A 27090-nucleotide genomic window follows, 5' to 3' on the forward strand; every position below is an offset into this window, starting at 1 on the left:
GAATCTACAACATAATGGATATCTTCACTTAAACACATATTTTTAAATTGTAATATTAGATTCTTGAGCTCTTGTTTAATGACCCGTTGGTCCAAGGATCGTAAAATTTCTGCCGAACCTATAGGTGTTAAGAAGCTATTCAATTTAGATATCCAGTTATACTTACAAAAAGAACCATGTAAATGTTTTTGGTAAAGAACATCAAAGCAGATTCTGGGCAGTCTTCCTGAAGGCATTTTCAGAATTTTTAATAAAAAATTCAACATTAATTTAAAAACGGCTACTTTCAATGGGTTAAGTCCAAATTCTAATCTAATAAAACTATTAGGGGTGGACATATTTAAATTCAAGATACGCTTTATAAATTGGAGCTGTACTTTCTCAATTTGATTAACATAATCGACTGCCCAAATCTGTCCAGCATATAACAAAGTTGAAGTAATAAAAGCATTAAGCAATTTCTTTCTAACTTTATTACTAGTTACTCGAGACTTCATTAGAATATTACGAACTTTCCAAGAGGCCAATTTCCCTTTTGCCATAAAATGGTTACAAGCTTGATAAAAACTTCCGGTCGAACTAAACGGTAAACCTAGGTAAGTGAATGATGGTAGCGCTCTCAATCACAATATGAAGTTTCAGCTTCCTAGACGATGTTTTTTGTTTTGTAAATACTTTGTTCGCACTCTCATAAAAAACATTCTGTCCACTTTCAAATAAAAGTAAATATACTTTTAAAAAAAAATTTGACTAAAAAAATTTTAAAGGAATGTTTCCAATGAGAAATCGATTGGATTTTAAACGAAATCAAAAATTTGAAAATAAGAAATTGTTTTCCTCACCTACTAAATAGGAAAAAGCTAATATTTCAGAGAATGTCTTTTTTATATTCTATTGAGAAAATTATAATAATAAAAAATAATCTTCTAAAGGTATTTTTTTATCTTTTCTTTTTTTTGCTAAAATAGTAATACCATTATTGTGTATTGCCGTATAAACAGACCGTTTGTAAGGGTTTGCCCCTATCGGCTAGCTGTCTAAGTCAGACTTGTATTTATATGCTTGACTCGGAAATCACTTGTAAGCATTCCTATTTATGTACTCTACGCCCTTCTGTACTTCGCTTTCTACCTTTATTCCTTTCCAAACGAACAGATTGATCTTCTACAATTCTTAATCTTCTTTGTTTTGGTACTCGAAGCAATTGATCGTATTTATTATATTATTATTTTCTCTTTTATACTACCTTTCATTTATCTTCTTTACAAAGGTTATATTTTATGTTCCTCCTTTAACAAAAATCTCTTCTCTTATTTCATTTATTCCGTTTTTTTTTTGTTTTAAATTAATTCTGGCCAAAGATAGTCATTGTTATTGAATTCAGTATAAAAGCTTTAAAGATTATACTCTGTGCTTTGTACTTACGTTCGCTGGGATTCAGTATTACAATTGATTTGTTCTTTTTTATACATATTTTTTTGTTTTACGTCAAAGATGAATTGCTTATTTGTCTGAATGTTTTTTTTACTAAATTTTTCTCATTAATCTTCTCTTTACGAGAGGCACTATTTATATTTTGAGCCTAATAATAAAAAAAAACAGTAATTTGTCATTGAAAATGACTTTATTATTTTTCAAAATATTCTCCTTCATGATCTATACACTTCTGCATGCGTTCGAACTACTTTTCAAAACATTTTTTCCATTCCGCTTGAGACACCTCCAAAACATGGTTTTTGAATGCATCAACGGCTTCTTCTGCCGACGAAAACCGTTGTCCTCGTAATTTATTCTTGACGTTCGGAAACAAAAAGAAGTCATTTGGTGCCAAATCAGGACTGTACGGCGGATGACCCATTAATTCGATTTTTTGAGTGCTCAAACAGTCGGTTGTTAGACGAGATGTGTGACAGCTGGCATTGTCTTGATGAAGAATGATCCGACGGCGCTTGTTTGTTTTCCTTATTTCATCGAAGACTTCTGGCAAACAAAAACTGGTTGTGGACCATTCAGAATTGACAGAATTGATTAAGTTCTACGTTCCTCTAAAGGCACTGTTGCCACAATGACCAGTTTTTCCGAAAATACTGGCGACCATTTGTTTCGAAGTGCTTCGAGCGCGAACAACTTTTGTTGGATTTGGTTCATCTTGAAACACCCATACAGTCGACTGCTATTTAGTTTCCGGCTCATACGCATATATCCATGATTCGTCACCTGTTACAATCTTATACACGTCTTTTGAAGTACCGCCATTTCTTGCACCAATCGACACGAGCATCTTTTTGAGATTTTGTCAGATTATGTGGGATCTAACGAGAACAAACCTTTTTCAACAGCTAAATGATCATGCAATATTTTATATATGCTGGTAGAACTAATGCCTAAGGTTGCCTCAATCTCACAGTATGTCACATGACGATCTTGCATTATTAGTTTTTGCACAGCATCAATATTTTCTGACACAACAACTGATTTTGGACGACCTTCACGACATTCGTCGGTGAGCGAACGACGACCACCATTGAATTCGTTATACCAGCGTTTCACAGTGGCAAAGGATGGGGCTTTATCGCCAAAAAGTGGAAATAAGTTGATCGATGCACTCCTGTCTTGATAACTCACGTCGGAAGTCGTAATAAATCATTGCACGAAAATTTTCACGAGTTAATTCCATTTTTTCACTGAGACACAATTTTCAAGTGACTGTAAACATCACAAATCGCGCTCAAATAACAAAACCTTTCTTCAGAAGGTTATGGTCAAAATTATCAAACTTACAAGTGGAAACGTCAGATAGCACCTAACAACATCCAGTGTTGCCAAGGCTCAAAATATAAGTAGTGCCCTAAGTAAATTGAATAGTTAGTGCGGATATTTTCTTTGACGTGACGTCAGGTTAGAAAAACATTCAAGAAAGTTACTGGCTGAGGTACGCCGATAATTTTAGTAGGAGGATAATGAAGCAGCTATCTACTTTCAATCTGCAAAAATATCATTTGGGTAGATCCAGAAAAAAAAACGCTCGGTGCATTTTTAGTTATTTTGCATAATTAGGGAATATCAGATTATAGTTTTTTTTTGAAATGTTTCACAATTCCTTTGCTATCTACAGCACAGCTGCATCACTATGTATCATTCCGTCTGGCGTACCTCAAAGTCCTGCAGTTTGTTATATAGTACATTAAAGAATCTGCATTGTGAAATAATTTTTTGACATATTTTTAATTAATAATGCAGTCTTTTTTTGTTGTTGTTCCCCATTAACACTTCCATTTTGTTTTAAGTGTTACATTCGTGCTTTGGAATTTCTAAAAAAATTAACCAGTTAAGCGTGGAATTTAGTTTTAAAAAAAAACCCACAGTGTGCGGAATTAAAATCAGACAGTGACGTGTATACTGACGTCGAACGCAGCAGGGCAAAACAACCAAAAGTCAAAAGTTTACAACGTCCGTAATAGTCACTGCAAGCGACTTTTTAGCAATCGCTAGGGGCTTATGGATTACAGAGCATTCTGTGCTCATTCAAAATCTTGCACCACTTCACGTATGCATTGCTCCTAGTTAACTAGGGACGCAAGGAGCTTTTACAAGGGAAGAAAAGAGCTTTTTGAATTCTGTGCAAAATGAAATCATGCTTGTACTGAGGACTGAACCTCTATCTAAAAGGTAAAAACGGCATTGCACAAGGGTTGAGAGCTTCTATTTGTGTCCGTAATTCCCCAATCTCTAATGCGGAGACCAAACATGTACCAACCACTTAACATTTGGCTGACTCCCACCGCAGTTCTATTGGTAAGATAAAGGAAACATCCTACCAAATAATATTCTTATTGCATTTTATTAAAATTTCGAGTTTTTATAGTTAATGGCAACTTTATATTTTTTCACAACGAGTATACACGTCGAACGCACCGTAACAGAGATTTGGTTTGTCGTGTATTATTCTGATCAGATGCGATAAATAATACTGTCAATTAGAAGAGCACAAAGCCTTTTAACTTTCATCTAGATTGTGGATTGTAGATATTTTCCGAGCCAAGAATGCAACAGTTGTGGCCAATGAAAGCTATCGACTCCTTAAGTTACACCTGCCTCCAGTAGTCCATTCTATTTCATTTCCCTTTTTTTGATCTATCTCTTTCAGGAAATCGTATTTCTTTCCTTTTTTTTTGCACCCTCTCCTCTTTAAGACGTTCTACCATCCATCTTAGGAAACGATACTAAAATGGCTTTATTCTCTGTACTTCGTTCAAGGAAAGTTAAAATGTATAAATCAAAATATTCTTGTATTCTTTGACAACTTTGCGAAGAAAAAAAATATATATAAGATTTTTTTCTGCAATCGTTAAATAATGATCCACTAAATTAAATTAACCAGTTAAGCGCGTTTGACCTGTATACTCGTTGTGGAAAATATAAAATTGTCATTAACTATAAAAACTCTAAATTTTAATAAAATACAATAAGAATATTATTTGGTGGGATGTTTCCTTTATCTTACCAATAGAACTGCTTTGGTAGTCAGTCAAATGAAAAGTGGTTGTTGCATGTTTGGTCTCCGCATTAGAGATTGGGGAATTACGCACACAAATAGAAGCTCTCAACCCATGTGCAATGCCGTTTTTACCTCTTAGACAGAGGTTCAGATCTCAGTACGAGCATGATTTCATTTTGCACAGAATTCAAAAAACTCTTGCGTCTCTAGTTAACCAGAACAATGCATACGTGAAGATGGTGCAAGATTTTGAAAGAGCACAGAATGCTCTGTAATCTCAAGACCCCAGAGATTGCAGAAAAAGGGCTTGCTTGCAGTGACTATTAAGGACGTTGTAAACTTTTGGTTGTTTTTGCCCTGCGTTCGACGTTGTATACACGTCATTGTCTGATTTTAATTCCGCACACTGTGGGGGTTAGTTTTTAAAACTAAATTCCACGCTTAACTGGTTAATTTCAATAATCTAATTAACCTACAGTGAGGAGTCGGTATGTTTTTAGTTTGTCTTTTGAAATAATACAGACAAATATTAATATTTTACACTTGAGAGAAATGAAAGACAAATGTGACTCTCTTTTACAGTAAATAACTATAGTTTTAGTTAATTAGAGACAGTACAGCTCGTTTAATATTTGTATTTTGTAATTCAGATTGTTAACTTCAAATAAATAAGTTAACATAACAGAATTTAATCAGAGATTTGGTATTACTTGTTTTACCAGTATATATTTATTTAATTTTATTTTTAAATTATTTATGGTTAACAACTATAGTATTTATTTGTGTTTGTTTTACATTAAATATTTTTTATTATTGAGGACTAGAAAACAATATTTTGAATAAATGTTTTCTAGAGGCTTTATTACAAATGACTTCTTCAATAATCCAGCCAAGAATTAAGCTCTGATGAGTGCTGCAATCTTTAAACTCATTAATGAAATACTGAACTCAAAATTATTTAGCTCAATATTTATTTGTGTTTTACTAAATATCTCAAAAATGAAATGTCTCTGATAAAATTTTTTATTTTTATTTGGTGCCAACATGAGACCCGATTGTAATTTTGTAATTGAAATTTCTAGACTTTTAGTACCTCATTATTAAATAGATTTTTTTTTGAGAGAGAGAGGTTTTTAGAAAATGCCTACAATTTGCTGTATCTAAAACTTTAATAGACAATACTTAATACAGATCAATAACTTTAATTCGAATATTTTCGCTAGACAAATTTTTTTTAGACCAATTTTGAGAATGGCTGAGGTTCACTTTCAAATCAAATCAGACTTTCTTGTTTTTTTTTTAATTTTTAAGTTTAGTAACGGGTGTCTTTCTCGATGTGATCGGGTATGGCTCCCGGGCTTGCTCTGGAAACTCAAGGACATACTTCCGTTCACTCACTTCCTCATCTTGAAGTCCTATTTGTCTGATCGTCATTTTCAAATTCAAATCGGAACATCGTATTCAGCTAAACATCGTATTGAAGCGGGGTGTACCTCAAGGAGGGACCTATCCTGTATGTTATATACACAGCAGACATACCGATCTATCCTGAAACTGTCCTACTAACTTATGCAGATGATACCGCTATACTTTCTCCTCACATTGATCCGGTAACTTCACACAGAAACCTTCAAAACTCATCTCTTTTCTCTTGAGGAATGGTTCAAGAAAATGGAAAATCAGGTTAAATGTAACCAAAATCTCAAAATATCACTTTCATTCTCCGCTGCATCACTCTTCCTCCGATCTTCTATGACTCAATTCCTGTTCCTCCTGCCAATGTTGTCCGTTATCTTGGGCTGTATTTAGACAAAAAAGATTGACTTGGAACCCGCACTCACGACTTAAACGAACTGAAGTTAGCAGTCGTTATCGACTACTTAAAAGACTAGTAGACCAACGTTCAAAACTTTCACCTAATAACAAACGACTGATTTACAATTCTATACTAAAACCCACCTAGATTGAACTGTGGGATTCAATGAAACGCTCCAAATCTTCAACGAATTCAATCTCTTCAGTCTAAAATTCTCCGCACTATCGTTAACGCTCCATTTTACGGTTTCAAATCTATCCATCCACACAGACCTGGAAATTCCGTTTGTAGGTCCAGGTTGCACGAACTCGCTATAGAACTTGCACTCTTATTTCAATCCTCTTGTCCGCCATTTATCATCTCGTCACCATCCAGATAATCCTCCTAGGCGATTAAAACGCCAGTGACCTCGCGATTTTCTCTCTTCTGAAGAGAGTAGCCTATCCTGGAGACAACTTAGGGAGTAACTGGGTAACTTCTCCCCTCAATTAGTGAGTTTGTAGTGGTGTCAGTTATTGTCATTGTTACTTATAGCAGGTGTAACTTAACAAATAAATTAAAAAAATATAAGTTTAGTAAATTATTATTGCAAATGCTTGATATTTTTTTAAACTCAATAGTTCTAACTTAGCTCTTCTCACACCAATATGGACTTACGGACTCGAACTTTACGGAACAGCTAAAAAATCAATAAAAGACTGCAAACACTCCAATCCAAAATACTCAGCCGCATAGTAGACGCTCCATTCTATGTTAGCAACCACACAATACATACAGATCTCCAAATTCCACTCATCTCCGAACTTGCCAAAATCCGATATAACAATTTTCATCAAAAACTCTCATTTCATCCCAACCCTTTAGCTGCAAACTTCATCTTCAACTGCGGCTACCCTCCAATCCTCGAAGACGGCTGAGGCGCCGTTGGCCCCGTGACCCACTGGGTGACTAATGGCGGCCATCACTGGATGACGGTCATTCACGTCTGCCACGCTATTTATTTATACATTCATCACATTTACTTATTGTACCCTGTAGGTACAGGTGTAAATTTCAATAAAAGGATATTTTAAAAAAATAAAATAGTTCTAACATCTTGAAGTTAAAATTTTCTTAGCTTGGGCATGTTCTGTAATTAATCATGGAAAGTGAGCTTTGCAATTTCAAGTTTCTTTTTTCTTTTTTTTTTGTTAATTTAAGTTGTAGCGTACTTCATTTATTAAGTCCTCAACTTCATTTTACTTGAGAAGTATTAACATATAAAGGGGGTATTTCCACTTGCATAAATGGTGGCGACACCACCGTGATACTTAGACTCCCCCAGAATAGAGGAGACTGGAGATGGCTTGCCTGCTAGCAGTCATTTCTCAGGGGCAATTAGAGGCGCTAATTAGAAAAGACCGCCGAGGCTAATTGAAAAACGACTCACGTAGTCATTCTGTTTCACTGTTTATCCAGTTTCCTGCTACCACTTCATCCAGTCTCCGTCTTCTTCTCTTATATTTCCTCCATCCCCACTCGTCTCACTAGCTCACTCCTACTGGCGCTGGAAAAAGGAAGAAACTTTAAATAACACCAGGTCACGGAATACTGAAGACTTGTACAGTGGCTTAGAATGGAGAAGGAGGTACTCAGCCGGTGGTGGTTGCCGGTGGTTGTAAAGCAATCCTTTGAATTAAAGCCACTTCTTTTTTTTTTACCACCCAGTAGTTGAGTGGGTATTCACTAATTTGGTTTATGGCAATCTTTAAACCATTTTTTTCCTACCATCTTGTCGTATTTTCTAAGAGAATATTCCAGAATTGTTTTACGTACTCTTAAATTTAATGCACTTTTACCTGCATAATTAGTATTGTCGGTACTTGTGGTGGGTTAGGTTCACAACAGCTTCTGAGGGATTACGTTTACGAATCCTCCAGTTCAGTGTTCCCGCTACCTTATCCATCCGCGACGCAATATGGTGCGTAAAATATTTTAAATTTCATTTCAGAATATGCATATCATGCAATTTATATACACATTTTTTGTACAATCTAATGCAAATATATTGTATTTATTTGCATCCTTGCAACGCAATTCATCTTAGAAATATAAATAGAAAACGGGACGGGACCTACACCCCACGGCATCGCAGCCACAAGAGGCTTATTTTGCCTTCCCCCTTTGGATCTAGTAGCCGAAACCTCCCTTAATAAGGAGGTTGAAACTTTCCCTACCAGTTCTTTAACCCCTTAATGCACAGTTTTTTTTGAAAAAACCGCTATATTTTATATTTGAATAAGTAAGTGTTATAGCCCAACTTACTACTCTACCAGGAAATCCTCCCAGGCGGTTGAAGCGCCGGTGGCCACGCGATCTTCTAAATGAAGTAAGTGCCAGTGTACAATAGTGAACTGTACCTCTTTGGGAGTTTCACCATTGGGTGAATTCTCCCCTCATGTATTTATTCTGTTATCATGTTGTATCAGCTTTACTTGTTGCAGAATTATACTGCAGTTGTGAAAATAAATAAAGTAAATAATAATAATAATAATTAAACAGTTAATAAGGGAAGGGATTAGCTATGCGGTTAGCCTACTGGACTCCCACGCGGAGGTCCCGGGTTCGAATCCAGCTGCTGACCCTGGGATTTTCTCTTCCTAGGAGCTTCTTACAGCTCACTGTCCGGTGATGGCCGGCAGTGCACTGAAAAAAGCTCCGGGCGCCAATAACCTAAGATGTTGACGCGCCTTAAATCATTAAAAAAAAAAAAAAAAAATTTTAACAGTTAATAAATTCTTAAACATTTTCATAGTTTCATGTAGATAGGCTCAATTAAACATCAGCATTTACGTTTTTCTTTTTTATCGTCTTCACCATGAAGCTCCCAAAGTTCAATAAAGCTTAGCAAGTCTGTTGGAAAGTGGCTTATTGAAAGTCAGGTGGTTACCGGCTTACCTTCATCATTATTAGCCTATTTATATACAGAGCAGTCAAAACGGTTTTTCCCACAACTTCGCCCACTTCTTTTCCAGCAAACCTTCCATTTTGTGGGGCGGATTTGATAGGTAATCCATGGCTGTAGATGGCGGTTTGATTACGTATTTCATGTAAATCATTTTGTGTTAGTGTTTATGTAGATGTTATACAATGAAAATCAGCTCCTTGGTTCTTCAATCAATCCACAAAAAGACTGCGCGACTTCATTTATAAAGATGATCTTTATGTAAAGTTGACTGCTTTACAGCCTTAAAAGGACGACTGAATATGTAGATTTTGTTTGTAAATACAAATGTAAACAATTTAAAACTCAGTTTTCGGCACACCTTTTTTCTCAACTTCTATTTGAAGACAAGAAAGAAGAAAGACAAAAAGCTTTGTTATCATATTTACATTATATTATTAGGGGCTGTAATTGGTTTAGTGGTTATGAGCGTGGCTTTGTAAGTGGGGGATCCCTAGTTCGAATCCTGTGTATGGCTAATTTTTATTTGTTAGAAAAAATTGTTTATAGTAAAATATTAGCTTCCACCCTCGTCCACACCTAATTTCTTACAGGACCAACTTTTCTGCTTTTGAAGTTACGACACAGTTTGGGTACAAATTCAAGAGGGAATACAGTTGAGAAGTAAGGCGCCACAGTAGCAGAGCGGTCAGAGGCGATAACTGCAAAGCTAATATGTATTGTGGTACTGGGTTCGATTCCCAGTCTGTAGGCCTTGGATTTTATTTAATGGTTAATAAAAGAAATTTACAGTAAAGTATGTTTGCTAGTCGCCTTCGTCCACGACACCTAATTGGTAGTTGGACGTTAAGCCCCGCCTGAAAAAATAGGCGATTACTTTACTTTTCATTATATTATTACTTTTTATAACTAAGCTTAATGTGAAATGATTATATTAACCTATTAAGTGTGTTTAACGTGTATACACATCAATCCAAATCACTATTACGGTGAGTTCGACGTGTGTATGCTCGTTGTGAAAAAATATAAAATTGCCATTAACTATAAAAACTCGAAATTTTAATAAAATGCAATAAGAATATTATTTGGTGGGATGTTTCCTTTATCTTACCAATAGAACTGCGGTGGGAGTCAGCCAAATGATAAGTGGTTGGTACATGTTTGGTCTCCGCACACAAATAGAAGCTCTCAACCCTTGTGCAATGCCGTTTTTACCTTTTAGATAGAGGTTCAGTCCTCAGTACGAGCATGATTTCATTTTGCACAGAATTCAAAAAGCTCTTTTCTTCCTTGTAAAAGCTCTTGCATCCCTAGTTAACTAGAGCAATGCATACGTGAAGCGGTGCGAGATTTTGAATGAGCAAGAATGCTCTGTAATCAATAAGCCCCCAGAGATTGCTGAAAAAGTCGCTTGCAGTGACTATTACGGACGTTGTTAACTTTTGGTTGTTTTTGCCCTGCGTTCGACGTGTATACACGTAATTGTCTGATTTTAATTCCGTACACTGTGGGAGGGTTTTTAAAACTAAATACAAATTAATCGCACAAGCCTGCCAACAGATAGCCTTTGTAGGTTTAAAAGAAAACCAAATTAGCCATTACACTTGCAGAGTATTTCCTGCCAATGCTGGAAGAGCTGGTAGAGCTGAGAGAGAGCGAGTTCCGCCCTAAAAACTGGAACCTTTATCCTAGGAAATCCCTCTCCAGATTCTCCCTAACAGAACTGGAAATTTGGGCTCCATCTTTGAGGGATGCTGCAACAAATCAGTGGATCACAGTAAAATAAGCACCACCACTAAATCTAAATTTTACGTCCAAATTTAATACATTAAATAATTATATTATTATATTACTAAACAAGTAATAATTAAATAATAGTGCGACAGCTGATGGGTTTGTTTCTGCAGGCAAATTAAGCCATTTAATGTTGTCTTAAAGTCTAGAATTACCTAAATTTTGAAGCATGTTAATTATTATTTTAACATTACCCTTTTTCGACCTGCTCCAGACGGTTGTAATAATAGATAGTTAATTGATATGGTATTATTAATATACATAACATTTACATTGTTTCTATCCGTAGTATTGGAAAACTTATTTTTAGAAAATTCAGGGAGAGATTTTGACCCTTAACCTCCTCACCCTGGGTACGCCCATGGGGCTACATTAAATATTTATTTAACAAGCAAATTAGTTGGACCGTATTTAAGAGGTTGGCAGTATATTTTTTTGCGCTTAAGAACATAAACAAAAATATTTCTGCTTTTTATTCTCCGTTTGCTCGCTGAGTAAAATTTTCTTTCTCGGTTTTTGACTCTCCCTTCTGTTAATGAATATTTTATTAAGTTTTAAGGAGAATAATTTCAAAATTTAAAGCCGTTCTTTATACACCAGTTTCAATTAATACTAAATTAAGACTTGATATGTTTTTTTTTTAAAAAAAAAAAATCCTTAAATCTTTTAAATTAGAAAGAAAAATGGAAAAATAAAAAACTGCAGAAAAGAAAAGTTTAATGTGTCCACGTAAGATTTTTTTCTTTAATATGGCTTAATAACTATGGTTCTTTAGTTAATATTACAAGTTATTTATTTATTTATAATACAATAAATTTGTTTAACTTTCTTGTGAAATTCACTAATCTTCCAGGAAAGAAAGATATTTGGCTCTGACGTCACTTTATAAATTATGAAATGTGCATTCTAAAAATAATGTTACTTATTGGGTCATAAATAAAGTAAGTAATAATATGGGAAGGGATTAGCTATGCGGTCAGCGTATTGTATTACCTCGCGGAGTTCCTGGGTTCGATTCCAGCTGCTGGTCCTTAGGTTTTTTTTCTTTTCCTAGGAGCTTCTGTCTAGTGGATGGACAGTGTTATCTGTAACGAGAGAACACTGTGTCCGGAGGCCAGCAGTGCACTGAAAAAAGCTTCGGGCGCCAATAACTTCAAATATTGATGCGCCTTAACTCATACATAATTAATAATAATAAATCTATCCTTTCTGTTGTAGATGTGCCAAAGTTCGCTGAACCTATTTCGAACGTGACAGTACCCGTTGGCAGGGAAGCAACCCTGGTCTGCGTTGTAGATGACCTTTCTTCCTACAAGGTGAGTTGCTTGTTATAGTTTAATATTATAATAAATTTATATTTATTTTAACGTAAAATTTGAAAATTGTTTGGCCTACTAATGATTAGTTTTATCATCATAGAAAATTAGTTTTATCATCATAGAAAATTAGTTTTATCATCATAGAAAATTAGTTTTATATGAGTAGTGTTTTTAAGGAAAACAAAAAATAAAAACACAATTCTATGAAAGCCTGTGTACCTTGATCTATTTTTCTACATAATAGCCACTAATATTAAGGCACTTATCGTATCGTACAACCCAGCTTTTTGAAGCCCATACACATATACACATAGAAGACTGCCGCCTGAATTAACCAATCACTGCAAAACGGACGTTTTGACCCCCATCATCGTCCAACCAGATAAATTTTGCCAAATTGCAGAAACAGGTGGTAGTTTACTGGGCTCTAGATTGGGGAGCTTGATCAAGTTGTTCCCAGTCAAATGATCCGATGAGATCGATAGTGACACACAGCTTTCGATAATTTAAGCCAGTGGACCCCAAACTTTTTACACAGGGAGCCAGTTCACTGTCCCTCAGACCGTTGGAGGGCCGGACTATACGAGGGTCGTTTGAAAAGTCCGTGCAAAGTCAGAGAGATAGCACCACTGGCGCGTATCGAGGTTATGTTTAGTTAGTAGCATCTCTTGGAAGAACACACACCAAGTTTCAGCCAGATCGGTTTAATTCTTTGTATTTGGCATTCGTTTGAATCGAGGAAGTCAAGTGATTTTCAAAAAATGGACGAGAAAGAATTTCGTGTATTGATTAAACACTACTTTATGAAAGGCAAAACGCCTCAGAAGACTAAAGAGAAGCTTGATAAACATTATGGTGACTCTGCACCTTCGATTAGAACAGTTTATAAGTGGTTTCAAAATTTTCGGAGTGGCCATATGGGCACAAGTGACGCTGAACGTTCTGGACGCCCTGTTGAGGTTACTACTCCAGAAATCATTGATAAAATCCATGGATATGGTGATGGATGACAGAAGAGTGAAGGTGCGTGAGATTGCTAGTGCTGTGGGCATCTCGAATGAACGGGTACATAATATTTTGCATCAACATTAGGACATGACAAAGCTATCCGCAAGATGGGTGCCGCGATTGCTCACGCTTGACCAAAAACGAAATCGTGTGAAGTGTTGCAAGGACGGTTTGCAGCTGTTCCAGAAGAATCCGCAGGACTTTAAGCGTCGTTTCGTCACTGTGGATGAAATATGGATACATCACTATACTCCTGAGACCAAAGAACAATCTAAACAATGGGTTACCAAGTGGGAATCTGCGCCAAAAAAGGCGAAGACCGTTCCTTCGGCCGGAAAGATTATGGCGACTGTCTTTTGGGATTCGCAAGGAATAATCCTCATCGACTATCTGGAAAAGGGTAAAACTATTACAGGTGCATATTATTCATCGTTATTGGACCGTTTGAAAACCGAGCTGCAAGAAAAACGCCCACGATTGGCCCACAAAAAAGTCCTTTTCCATCACGACAACGCACCAGTTCACACCTCAGCAGTTGTGGTCGCAAAATTAATGGAAATAGGGTTCCAACTCGTTTCACATCCCCCCTATTCTCCAGACTTGGCTCCCTCAGACTACTATTTGTTCCCCAATATGAAGAAATGGCTGGCGGGAAAAAGATTTTATTCAAACGAGGAGGTGATTGCAGAAACGAATGGCTATTTTTCAGACTTGGACAAATCCTATTATTCGGAAGGGATGAACAAACTAGAGCAGCGTTGGACGAAGTGTATAAGCCTAAAAGGAGACTATGTTGAAAAATAAAAAAGGTTTACCCCCAAAAAAATTAAGTAGTTTTTATTTTTGCACGGACTTTTCAAACGACCTTCGTAAAACAAACAATTTTAAAGTAAAAAAAACGGGAACAAATAGAATATTTCAAATAAAGAACAAGTAAATTTAAATCACCAAACTGCCCAGTATTTCTGAAGGAACTATGGACCTGCTTTTGGCTAATGTGATGGTCAATGTCCGATTTAGTTATAATGCTTTGCCTTTCTTCCTACTTCTGCTGTTATTTTTCACCGGAGCCGTGACGCGTGCGCTCCGCGTCACCGGAAGTAGTACTGTACATAAGCGACGCAGCGCTTTGCGGCACCGCCACATCTAGCCGCTCCTCTCACTGAGACCACCAATGGAAAGAGATGCCCCTTCCGGAAGTGCGGCAAGGGCCGGATAAATGTCCTCAGGGAGCCGCATGTGGCCCGCGGGCCGTAGTTTGGGATCACAAGTCACAAATTCTTAGAGGACACTGCTTGACACTTTGAGGGAACTCATTTTGAGAACAATGAAATCGTAAAGCGTCTGTTCTCTTTCATATTTTCGTCAGATTTGTGGACTAAATCTTCAGTAAATGAAGGTCGCCCAATTCATTCCACATCATGAACATTCGTGCGTCCATCTTTAAAAGCTCTAACCCATTTTTTTTTTTTAAAAATCCGAAAAATAATCTGTTTCTTACTTCTCACAAATGATCAAAAAATTGAATTTTAATACAGCAAAAGTCCATCTGTTACGTATTAAGACCTATTTTTTATTTTATCTTTTTGTTTTTACCTTTTTTTAAGCCGCCATTCCGTGTCAATGGCCAAAACAGAATTCACAATCGTATTTCCTGCAGAGTTATTTTCTTGCTTTACCCATAATGCACTGAATTAAAAATTCGCAAGCGAGATATTTTAGCCTGTCTGGTTTTCCCTCTTTTCTGCTAGCTTCTTCTCTTTTTTTATTATTTTTATATAAATCCCGGACTTATACTGTGCGAGTATCTTGTAAGCCTTAGCTAATCCCAGGATTAAAATGAGATTCAAGTAGAATTAAAAGACTAATATCAAAGGATCGAAACAAAAATAAATTAAAAGTTAAAGCTTTTCTTGTCTAATACTTAAAACAAATACAATGAGAAAAAAACTGAAAATAATGTTAGGGGGTTTTTATCATTATTATGTGACGTTTAAAATTTATTAAATGCAGCCTTCGGACTTACAGCCAAATATTATCAGTCATTAAAATTTAATTTGGTAACACTGGGAGACAAAAAAAAAAAAATGGCTACCTCTTATACTTTGTTTTATTTACGATTAATTGATAATTGCTTATTTTTAAATGTCCGGAATTGGCAGAATTTATTAATTTAACTGTAAATGCCTTGAATTATAGGAAAAACTTTAATAGAGAAGTTTTATTTTTAATTTTTAGTTAATTGTAGGTTAGGTTTAGTGTTTATGTTTAATAAATAGAAGGCATTTTATTATTATTTTTTTTTTCTTTTTTATTGGCGCATCAACAGCTGAGGTTATTAGCGCCCGGAGCTTAGCTTTTTCTAGTGCAGTGCCGGCCTCCGGACAGTGTTCTCTCTTTACAGACAACACTGTCCATCACCGGACAGTGAGCTGTAAGAAGCTCCTAGGAAGAGAAAATCTAAGGGTCAGCAGCTGGATTCGAACCCGGGACCTCCGCGTGGGAATCGAGTACGCTAACCACATAGCTAATCCCTTCCCTAATAAGAGTTATGTTTTTTGTTTTGGTTTTGATTTGTTTGAAATTATCTGTTCGTCTTTAGTTTGTTTTGTCTTCTTCTATTATACGCTATACAGGGTGCACCCAAGCTATATGGATAACGACTTTTTTTCGGAAACTAAGATAGCTAGAAAAAAAACTAAAAAATACGTGTTCCCTTAGTTTTTTTGTTAGAAATCCAAATTTAATTTGTAAATTTGTTTCGGTGCTTCCAGAAGCGAGATACAGGCACCAACTTCATTTTTTCAAATGGGAAGGTGCGGTTTTTATTTCAGAAATAGATTCCTCTATTTTTTAAAAGAAAAATTTACTTGAACGGTTTTTTTCTGTGAGCCATATTTTAGAAGTTATGAATGAAAACATGATTCTTATAAGAAATTTCAAAATGATAATATTATATCGGTTTTTTGATTGAATAAGAAGAAAAGTACTATTTTATTATAAATTTTACTCCTCATTAATATTACAGATCATGCTCGAAATGGCTTCCACCATTAGAGATGCATAGACATGCTCTTTCCCGCCAATTGCTCCTTATTGCCAAATAAATAGATTCGATTTTAACCGAGTTACAGGCATCTATTATTCTCTGCTTTAGTTCATCTACAGATGCAATCCCGGCTTGATTCTGATACACCTAGATTTAGAAATGCTTTTAGATAAGCAGAAATAAGGAAAGAAAGAAAAAAGTTATGAATAATCACCTTGTTTTTCAGGTATCCCCAAAGGAAATAGTCCATAGGTGTCAAATCCGGTGAACGAGGTGGCCACTGAATCGTCCCCCGTCGATATAACACGCCCATCAAATTGCCTATCGAGATATCTCTTTACATGCTTGATGGTGTTATATTGACACATGGGGCGATTCAGTGGTTACCGGATTTGTCAACTATTTACCCCTTTAGCATATTTTAGAAAAAATTATTGGAACAAAATAATTTATAACTTACCTACAAAACATCTACAGGGTGTCCCAAGCTATATGGATAACGACTTTTTCTCGGAAACTAAGATAGCTAGAAAAAAACTAAAAAATACGTGTTCCCTTAGTTTTTTGTTAGGAATCCAAATTTAATTTGTAAATTTTTTTCGGTGCTTCCAGAAGCGAGATACAGGCACCAACTTCATTTTTTCAAATGGGAAGGTGTGGTTTTTATTTCATAAATAGATTCCTCTATTTTTTAAAAAAAAAATTTACTTGTACGGTTTTTTTCTGTGAGCGATATTTTAGAAGTTATGAATGAAAACATGATTCTTATAAGAAATTTCAAAATGATAATATTATTAAGTTTCGTCACAGTATTCTTTTTTCGTTAAAACAACTCTGCAGACGAGCACAGACAATGTATATGTGTTTGTAATAACACATGTGTTTGTAAATATTTATTTATTATTGCATAAATAAACACTTTATTATTACTATAATACGGGTAATAAAAAAGGAATTAGGAATTTAATAAAGCCAGAAATTAGTAATTATTCAGTAGTCTTTGGTCTCCCCAACATCAGCGATTTTCGTATCTATCCAATCTTGAGCGTCGACGTACTTACTGCATACCCTGCTGCCATTGTCCATCACAACTTTTGGCATCCAACTTCACTAGCTACTGTACAATTTCTCCCTCAGGAGTCGTTGGTACTTTCTATTGTCATCCATACGTATCAGATGTTCTACTTTAATGCATTTTATTATATCCATTTCCTTTTATTGAGGAGGATATTCTTCCAAGTTTCAGATGTTCTCCTTCAACTTACATCTTTTTTGACTCCGTTTCTTCGTGAAATTTTCTAATGAATTGTTGTTTATCCCTCTTACGAGATAACCTTTTTAGAGAATCGAAATTATTATTCGGCTTTTCAAAATCTCAACTTCAACTGGCATCGTCGGATCAGCTTTGACCCGAAACTTTAAATGCACATTACTTTTAGAAGGTCATTGATATAATTAAAATCGATTTAGTTTTTCTTAGAAAATTTATTTAGCAAACGAAAATGATGAATATTTTGTTAAATTTTTTTTTCATAAGATTAAGAAAAACAAATAAAAATTTTAAAAATGCAAAAATCATATTTACTAAAAAACATTATTTTCTTAAAGTTAGATGTTCATTCCAAGAAAAGAAAAGTCCTAAAGAAAAACATAATTGTTTTTCCTTAATTCTGCAAGTACCGAATTATCATGATGCGAGTATAACCTACTTGTTTTGCTTTGGTACAAAAAACCACCGTTTTGTTGCCAGTAAAGACAAACAATGAAGTTCCGACGGTAGTTTTTCTTTATTTGGAATTATATAAGAGGGGTTTTCTTTTTTATTTTTTTCTTAATGTCCCCGAGTAAGACAAATTTAGCTTTCCTAGTTCATGGACCAGCTTAACTGAACAGAACCAGATATCAGCAATAATATTAAATATTATGTAATATTTACTATATAATATTTACTATATAATATTTACTATATAATATTTAATATTATAGAATAATATTAAAAAATAGAACAGAAAACAGACTCCAAAACATAAAAATAAAAAACTATTTAGAATGAAACTTATAACGTAAATGGTATTGTCGGGTCAAATTTGACCCAAAACCTATATTTTATTCACTTGCACTGTTCAAGAACGACTGATTTGTCTGGTCGATTGTTGGTGAGGATGAAAGAGGAGTATCCAGAGAAGGGGAGATGTTTATAGTTAATTCCTACAAAATGCCACACAAATGAAAAAAGAGCGGGTCAAATTTGACCCAATGAAACCAGTTGAGGGTAAAATATACGAGGGTCGTTTGAAAAGTCCGTGCAAAGTCAGAGAGATAGCACCACTGGCGCGTATCGAGGTTATGTTTAGTTAGTAGCATCTCTTGGAAGAACACACACCAAGTTTCAGCCAGATCGGTCTATTTCTTTGTGTTTGGCATTCGTTTGAATCGAGGAAGTCGAGTGTTTTTCAAAAAATGGACGAAAAAGAATTTCGTGTGTTGATTAAACACTACTTTATGAAAGGCAAAACGCCTCAGGAGACTAAAGAGAAGCTTGATAAACATTATGGTGACTCTGCACCTTCGATTAGAACAGTTTATAAGTGGTTTCAAAATTTTCGGAGTGGCCATATGGGCGAAGACCGTTCCTTCGGCCGGAAAGATTATGGCGACTGTCTTTTGGCATTCGCAAGGAATAATCCTCATCGACTATCTGGAAAAGGGTAAAACTATTACAGGTGCATATTATTCATCGTTATTGGACCGATTGAAAACCGAGCTGCAAGAAAAACGCCCACGATTGGCCCACAAACCAGTCCTTTTCCATCAAGACAACGCACCAGCTCACACCTCAGCAGTTGTGGTCGCAAAATTAATGGAAATACGGTTCCAACTCGTTTCACATCCCCCCCCTATTCTCCAGACTTGGCTCCCTCGGACTAATATTTGTTCCCCAATATGAAGAAATGGCTGGCGGGAAAAAGATTTTATTCAAACGAGGAGGTGATTGCAGAAACGAATGGCTATTTTTCAGACTTGGACAAATCCTATTATTCGGAAGGGATCAACAAACTAGAGCAGCGTTGGACGAAGTGTATAAGCCTAAAAGGAGACTATGTTGAAAAATAAAAAAGGTTTACTCCAAAAAATTAAGTAGTTTTTATTTTTGCACGGACTTTTCAAACGACCCTCGTAGAACACATCACACACACATTTTAACCCTTCAGACCAGTTGCCTGCGCTTTTCGCTCGTGCGTGCAAAAATCTAAACTCTTGAGAGTAAAATGTACTTCACTCGCTTGTAAAATGGATGCTGCCAGTTAATCTATATTAATGTACCAAAATTAGCTATTAACAGTATCTGCCAGTATGCTGCTTGTTACTCTAACAACCCAAACGAGTTTATAAGTGGAATTACCGTGAAAATGGTCTATCATTATAACACTTGAATACTGTGTAACCTTCCTCTCTAATGAACCATATTGGGAATTAATTTATATAGTCGGGTATTTATACGGTCAAGTACTTTCTCAATACCTTGAATTATATTATTAATTCTTTTTTATGATCTACATTATCGATAACTAGTAACATTTCAATATAATTATGTTTCTCTTCGGTTAATTTAAAAATAAAATAAAAAAAATTATGGTATCATTTTGCCGAAAGTGTACTTTTATGCATATAATATTAATATTTATAAGTACTTCCTTAAATTTATATAAAATAATAGTATCTATAAGGCAATGGAAAAGATAGAAATAGTTAAAAAATATATAGTCTGCATGGTTATAAAGAAAAATATGGAGCTGGGTGGAACGATTTTTATGCTAACTGAAGCGAATGGAAAAGTCAACAGATTGGCTGGGTCGAAAGGAAAAGTTTTAGAATATTTTCGTCTTCTATATTTCACCATAATACCCATGGCTGGATGTTAACATTATCGTTCACCAGCAGTTATAGTTTTCTTATTCCATGAATGTATGTACAGTGACCCCCATTAATATTGGGACAGTACATACAGAAGTTCAAAATTGACGAAAATTTAAAGTGGCACCCATTTATTCAAATTTTTATAAATTCATTTCATTTTATAATTACTATTAATTAAATAAAAACTATTTAAATAAGTACATAAAAATGTTTTGGTAGATTAAAAAAAATATATATAATAATAAGTGCAAATTCTACCTCTCATAAATATTGGGACACTATTATAATTTATAGTTTGTCCAAGGTTTTGCCCGAATATTTATACAATTTGTAAATATATACCTTAAGCATGTATTCAATATGAAATTAATAATTATATTAGTTTATATAAATCAAGCCACGTATAACATGTCGCGCAAAAATACAAATACAACGATTGAACAAAGAAATATTGTAATTTCTTTGCACAAAGACAATAAAAAGTGTTAGAGAGACGGAAAAACTGATCGGACCTAAAACATCTACTGCGTGGAACATCATTCAGCGTTACCAAAAAGAAAAAAGAATTGTTTCAACCCCACAAAAAGGCCGTCCTCAACTGCTCTCTGAGAGAGAGCAGCGTTATATATTAAAAGAATTAAAAAAGATCACCGACTTAGTGCTCCAAAACTTCAATGTGAAATTTTTGACATGTTCAGAGAGCAAAAAAGGAGCAGAAACAGTTCGGAGAGTGCTAAGAAAACTCGACTATCATGGTAGAGTAGCCTGGAAGAATCCTTTTGTCAGTAAGATAAATCGTGCTAAGAGAGTGAAATTTGCCGAAAAATATTTTAATGAAAATAGTGACTTTTGGAATGATATACTCTAGCGATGAATCAAAATTTAATGTTTTCCAGTCAGATGGAAGGGTTATGGGCTGGAGGAAAGCGAATGCTGAGCTCGAAAAGAAGAATTTACAGCCAACATTAAAGGGTTTTAAAGCTCCACCTCCGGGTGGAGTTGGGTCAGTTATGGTTTGGGGTTGGATGTCCGCATCAGGATTTGGAGAATTAGTGTTTATTGATGGAATGTTGGAAAAAATAGTTTATAGTAATATATTAAAAAATAATTTGGAAAAAGTGCCAAAAAATTGGGTATTTTAGGGTCTTTTAAATTCTACCAAGATAACGACCCCAAACCTTTCTCAAACTATTAAAGCTACAGCGATTTCAATAAGCTCATTAGAAAGAAGTTTAAATTTCCTTTTAAATAAGCTAATTTATATTACAAAATAATAATATTAAGTATTTCACTTTGTGGCCCAAACATAAGGAATAGCCAGTTTCTAATTTTTTCCAAAAACTTTGACTTCATTTTTCTCAAAAATATTATATAAGTTTAAAACGTACACTGTTCATGAAAAACATCTATATACAAACACCTTTCGAAAGATATCCCATAAATAGTGGTTATTTTAAAAATTGATGCAGAAATCTGTGATTAATTGCAAAAAAAATAGGGATCAAAACAGCGTCGGCATTATGAAAGGAATTCACCTACCTTAAGAATATAGCTGATCAGAATCATCAAATCCAGTACGATTTTCTGCAAACGTGTAATTTAATAATTAATTTATTCAAGAAGTATATTCAAAAATATAAAATTTACATTATAAATAATAAAATAAGATAAAAAGAAGAAAATGGTATATGAGTTTAAATAAGTGTTAGTACCAATTTCGAAAGAAAGGATTTTCGTTTAACGAGTTTAGATCTGCGTGTTATTCTTTAGTTAATTAAAGAAATATGCCAAATATGTGAATAAAGCATAGATTTTCTTGAACTACTCAATAAACTTTTGGAATTAACAGGTTGTGAAGAGCTAATGAATAAGCCGAGAACTTACTTATCGCTCTAATCTAGTGCAGCATGTACTGTGTGTCTTCAAAGGTGCCTCCTCTGGCTCGCAAGCACAACTCCATTCTCGAATGGCCTCTCTGATCAGGTGGAATGGCTCTGCAGACCTCACATATTCTTCGTGCCAGGGACTCCTGATTTTGGACACCGCTAGATTTTTTTTTTTTTTTTCTTATGGAGAGTATTAAAAAAATAAGGTTTATGCGCGCCCATGACATCAGATGAGGGGATGAATATCTGAAGTCTGCAGAGCCATTTCAACAGATCAGATACAGAGAGGCCATATTGAGAATTTCTGTTAAAAGTATCTTAAACAAATTACTAATTTAAGAGAATAATTACTGAAAGCGTTTTCTCAATATTCTCTTTGGATACAGAAAATTTCTTTTTAAAGGGGAGGTTTTCTGAAGTAAAAACTATGAGCAGAAAACAAATTAGGTTTTCTAAATTCAGTGAATTACTCAGCAAAATTTACATTAGTAGGCCCGGCTTTTTCTATACGAGTTAATTTTCCAAGTTTTCTCTGTTACTACTACGGCCTCTGGTTCTAAATAGTTTTTCCACCTCTGCACGATAAGAAAGAAAAGTTTTGAAGAAAACTTTTTTTTTCTTTTTCTTTTTTTGAAAAGAACTTAACAAGTTGGAAATAGTTAATCTTTTACCGAAGTTTCTAAACTTTGTAAATGTTTCAAGCTGGTAACTGCTATCACACATGTGCAGAACTAACGATGATTTAATGTGATAAACTGATGATAATCTTATCTTTAGTTTTAACTGTGGAAATTAATGAAGTTTTTCCACTTTCTGTTTTTCTTTTTCTCTTCTTTAATAGTTACTTGAAGTTCTAAATACCACTTTTATAACCAAAAAAAGGAAGTTCAGTTTTTATGGGAAACACGTTAAAGAGATTTTGTTTTAGAAATAATCTTACCAATGAGCATCTATAATATAACGAGGGGCACTATTTATATTTTGAGCCTAATAATAAAAATACAGTAATTTGTAATTGAAAATGACTTTATTGTTTTTCAAAATATTCTCCTTTATGATCTATACACTGCTGCATGCGTTCGAACCACTTGTCAAAGCATTTTTTCCATTCCGCTTGAGGCACCTCCAAAACATGGTTTTTGAATGTTTTGAATTTGTAGCAAAATTTTACTGTTGCAACCATAAAATAAATGACATTTTAAAAAACAAATTATCGAATTAGTTTCAGATACTTGATTACTAATTAGCCTAAAAGCGGAAATTCCGCTGGTTATCCTCAGGGGATATATCCATTGGAGAGGATTGTGTCTATGTCTATGTACAGACCATATATTTGGATTTTCTCTGTGCCTCAGGGGCTGGCCACAGTCCAGATACTCTGATAAATGCCTGGCAGACTTGACACGTGTATAATTGCTAGGTCCCTTTTAAATTGTCTAAACTTGAATAAAATTATACAAACTAGGTATTAAACGTGGATACTTTTCATTAGAGATTTGGTAAAGGATAGTATAATCAGATAAATACTTAAAAGAAACTATTCCCTGTTGAAATAATTATTTAGCTAAAATATAGTTAAATTGTTTTTAATGTAAAAGCCGGTGTCACGGTAGCCGAATGATTAGAGTCGAGTCCCGCAAAGCTAAGCTGTAATGTTGGTTAGTGGGTTCGATTCCCGGTCTAGATCTTGGATTTTATTTAATGCTTAAAATGACAACTATACAGGGTGAACCAGTATGTTAAGTATTGTCCATAGGCCTACTGTGTGTAGTACATCTAAAGTGGAGTTCAATGACGTATTTTCAACTGTTCTTGAGTGACGTCACTTTCATTTTATTTTCTAAAATCATTACTTTTTTCCAATAAAAATGTCATTACTCAGAAAGTTTTAGTCCGAATTCGATTCTGATGACACGGTTAGAAAGACAGATAAATTTTCTAAAAATTGATACCATTTTGAAGCATAAGTTATTCTCCAAACAGCCTCAATCTTCCTCTGAATGCTGGAAAAATATTGAAACAAACGTAATTTCTCATACGAAGATAAAAGGAATCCTGGAAAATGATATACCGTTTGAAAGCCCATCAAACAAGGAAACTTTTATAAACAGTGCCAGCCAGCACCTAGGGTCTGATAATGATCACGTAAGAGCCTAATGAGTTTTCTTATTTTCGATTACTTTTATTTTTCCAGCATCCGGAGGAAGATTGAGGCTGTTTGGAGAATAACTTATGCTTCGAAATGGTATCAATTTTTAGAATCTTCCTCCGGATGCTGGAAAAATAAAAGTAATCGAAAGTAAGAAAACACATTAGGCTCTTACGTGATCATTATCAGACCCTAGGTGCTGGCTGGCACTGTTTATAAAAGTTTCCTTGTTTGATGGGCTCTCAAACGGTATATCATTTTCCAGGATTCCTTTTATCTTCGTATGAGAAATTACGTTTGTTTCAATATTTTTCCAGCATTCAGAGGAAGATTGAGGCTGTTTGGAGAATAACTTATGCTTCGAAATGGTATCAATTTTTAGAAAATGTATCTGTCTTTCTAACCGTGTCATCAGAATCGAATTCGGACTAAAACTTTCTGAGTAATGACATTTTTATTGGAAAAAAGTAATGATTTAAAAAAAAAAAAATGAAAGTGACGTCACTCAAGAACAGTTGAAAATATGAAGTTGGCCAATACGTCATTGAACTCCACTTTAGATGTACTATACACAGTAGGCCTATGGACAATACTTATTACTCGTAGTTCACCCTGTATAGTAAAGTATGTTTGCTAGTCGCCTCAGCCCACGACTCCTGATTGGACGCAAAGCCAGCCTGAAAAAATAGGCATTACTATATTTTACTTTTTATTACTTAACAAATTATTACGTGCTGCTTCAATTTAATGTACAGTTCTACGGCTTATACTCGTAGATTTTTACTATTTATTTATTATAAAAGAAATTCTCAATTAATTTGCTGGTTAAAAGATTCTTCGCTGTTCTGGAGTTTATTACAACATTACTTCTAAGATTTATTTTTATTGACTCAATGATGAAATATAAACTTTATATTCCCAATAAAAAATAAATAAAAAAGCATAAATGTTGATAAAATAGTTATTTAATGTGTTGACCCAATTAGTTTTGCGTGACTACAAGAACTAATAGTGGTTTCTGTGTATTCTGGCCAGTTTACAATCTACTATTTCTGTTTTATCTATGGATTTATATAATCGCTTGATGGCTCATTAGGAGATATATGTACTAACTAAAAGATCCAGTCCATTTTAACACAATAAACAGTAACAGTAACTTAAAACTTTATAGTATCATCGTAATTTAACAGAAACTACCTTGGCCTTGTCTTGCTTGTAAGCATGCTTGAGATAGCTAAGCACGCGATTACACTCTGCGAAGTTTACTAAATCCGTTTACAATTTCGTTTCTTCATTGCAGTACCATCAAATTTGAACATTCTATATCTCATTAACTATTATCACAAAAACATTGTTATTTATGCTGGTTATAGAGCAGACTATTCTCTACAAGGTTTGAAATTTGAACGTCATACAAAACCTAAAAATTTGACCTGTTTCTCAATAACTATTATGACTAAAACATTGCTACTTATACCAGTTATAGAGCTAACTTTTGTCTACAATTCGGTAAAGAATTCATTAAAATCAGAACGATTCGAAAGGAGATATAGAGGTTTGAAATTTGAACGATTTACAAAACCTCCAATATTTAACCTTCTATATCTCAATAAGTATTATAACCAAGGAACGGATTTTTATGTACTTAAAAATGCCAAAAATTTAATTAAAATATGCATTTATTTTCGTCAATTATGTGGAAAATATGTGATTTTCTTAAAATATTTTCTGGAATATTTAAGTAAAATGGACATTTTTTTTTATGAAAATGGAATTTTTTTGGGGGGGGCAAGTTATAATTATTTTTATACAAGAAAAGAACATTTTTACAATTTATAATAATTTATTAGGAACAATGTAATTTGTTTTTACAAGTTATAATGATTTATACAACAAAGAACATCAGCATCACTGTCAAGTTTTCCAATAACTGCATTAGCAATATACCTGCCCTCAAGGTCAGTGGTTTCATCAATTGACACCCAAATCGGTCCATCTTTGATATGTTCTCGAATTTCGGTTAGTGTATCTTTATAGATATCTTCCAGGTAGTTTTTCCTCAGAGCGCTCTCGTCAGGCATTTTTTTTCCAATATAGGTCTCTAAGAATCCTTTGAAATGAGGATTTTTAAGTTTGTGGAAAGGGATATCTGCTCTAACCAAAGCCCGACACAGATCTGTACTCAGAGTAGACTTACTTGATGATGGAGATGTCTCAAACGGCTTAAAAAGTGTCAGTATGAATACTTCTAGTTGAAAAACGTCTGGAAATTGCCTAGAAAAAAATATGTAAATACATACGAATCCGTTCCCTAATTATAACTAAAACAATGCTATTAATACCAGTTATAGAGCAGACTTTTCTCTACAATTCGGTAAAGAATTCATTAAAATCGGAACAATACTAAGAGAGATATAGAGGTTTGAAATTTGAACGATTTACAAAACCTCCAAAATTTACCCTGCTAAATCTCATTAACTATTGTGACTAAAACATTGCTATTTATACCAGGATTTATCATTATTATTATTATTTGTAGAATTTTGTTTAAACCAGGAATTTCAGCATCATTTTTTATTCCTTTTTAATAATATTCTTATATGTATATTCAATAGGTTCATACATTTTACTTAAATAGTACTTTGGAGGTGAATCCTTCTATCCAGTATTTTAGACTCTTTAACTTTTAATAGTGTGGTCAAGGAAAAA

General features: G+C 34.4%; 1 protein-coding gene across 4 annotated transcripts in view; it reads left to right on the plus strand.

Moving 5' to 3' along the window:
- LOC141458632 (neurotrimin-like) overlaps positions 1-27090 on the plus strand; it is a 747333-nt gene that overhangs the window by 383830 nt on the left and 336413 nt on the right. For all 4 annotated transcript variants that reach the window (XM_074136888.1, XM_074136886.1, XM_074136887.1 and 1 more), the window contains one exon: positions 12271-12368. In XM_074136888.1, coding sequence (XP_073992989.1) covers positions 12271-12368 — 98 coding nt within the window. The remainder of the gene's footprint in view (positions 1-12270; positions 12369-27090) is intronic.

This window comes from Rhodnius prolixus, unplaced genomic scaffold, assembly GCF_049639745.1.
Source record: "Rhodnius prolixus isolate KJV_2025 unplaced genomic scaffold, Rpr scaffold_5, whole genome shotgun sequence".
Taxonomy (NCBI): domain Eukaryota; kingdom Metazoa; phylum Arthropoda; class Insecta; order Hemiptera; family Reduviidae; genus Rhodnius; species Rhodnius prolixus.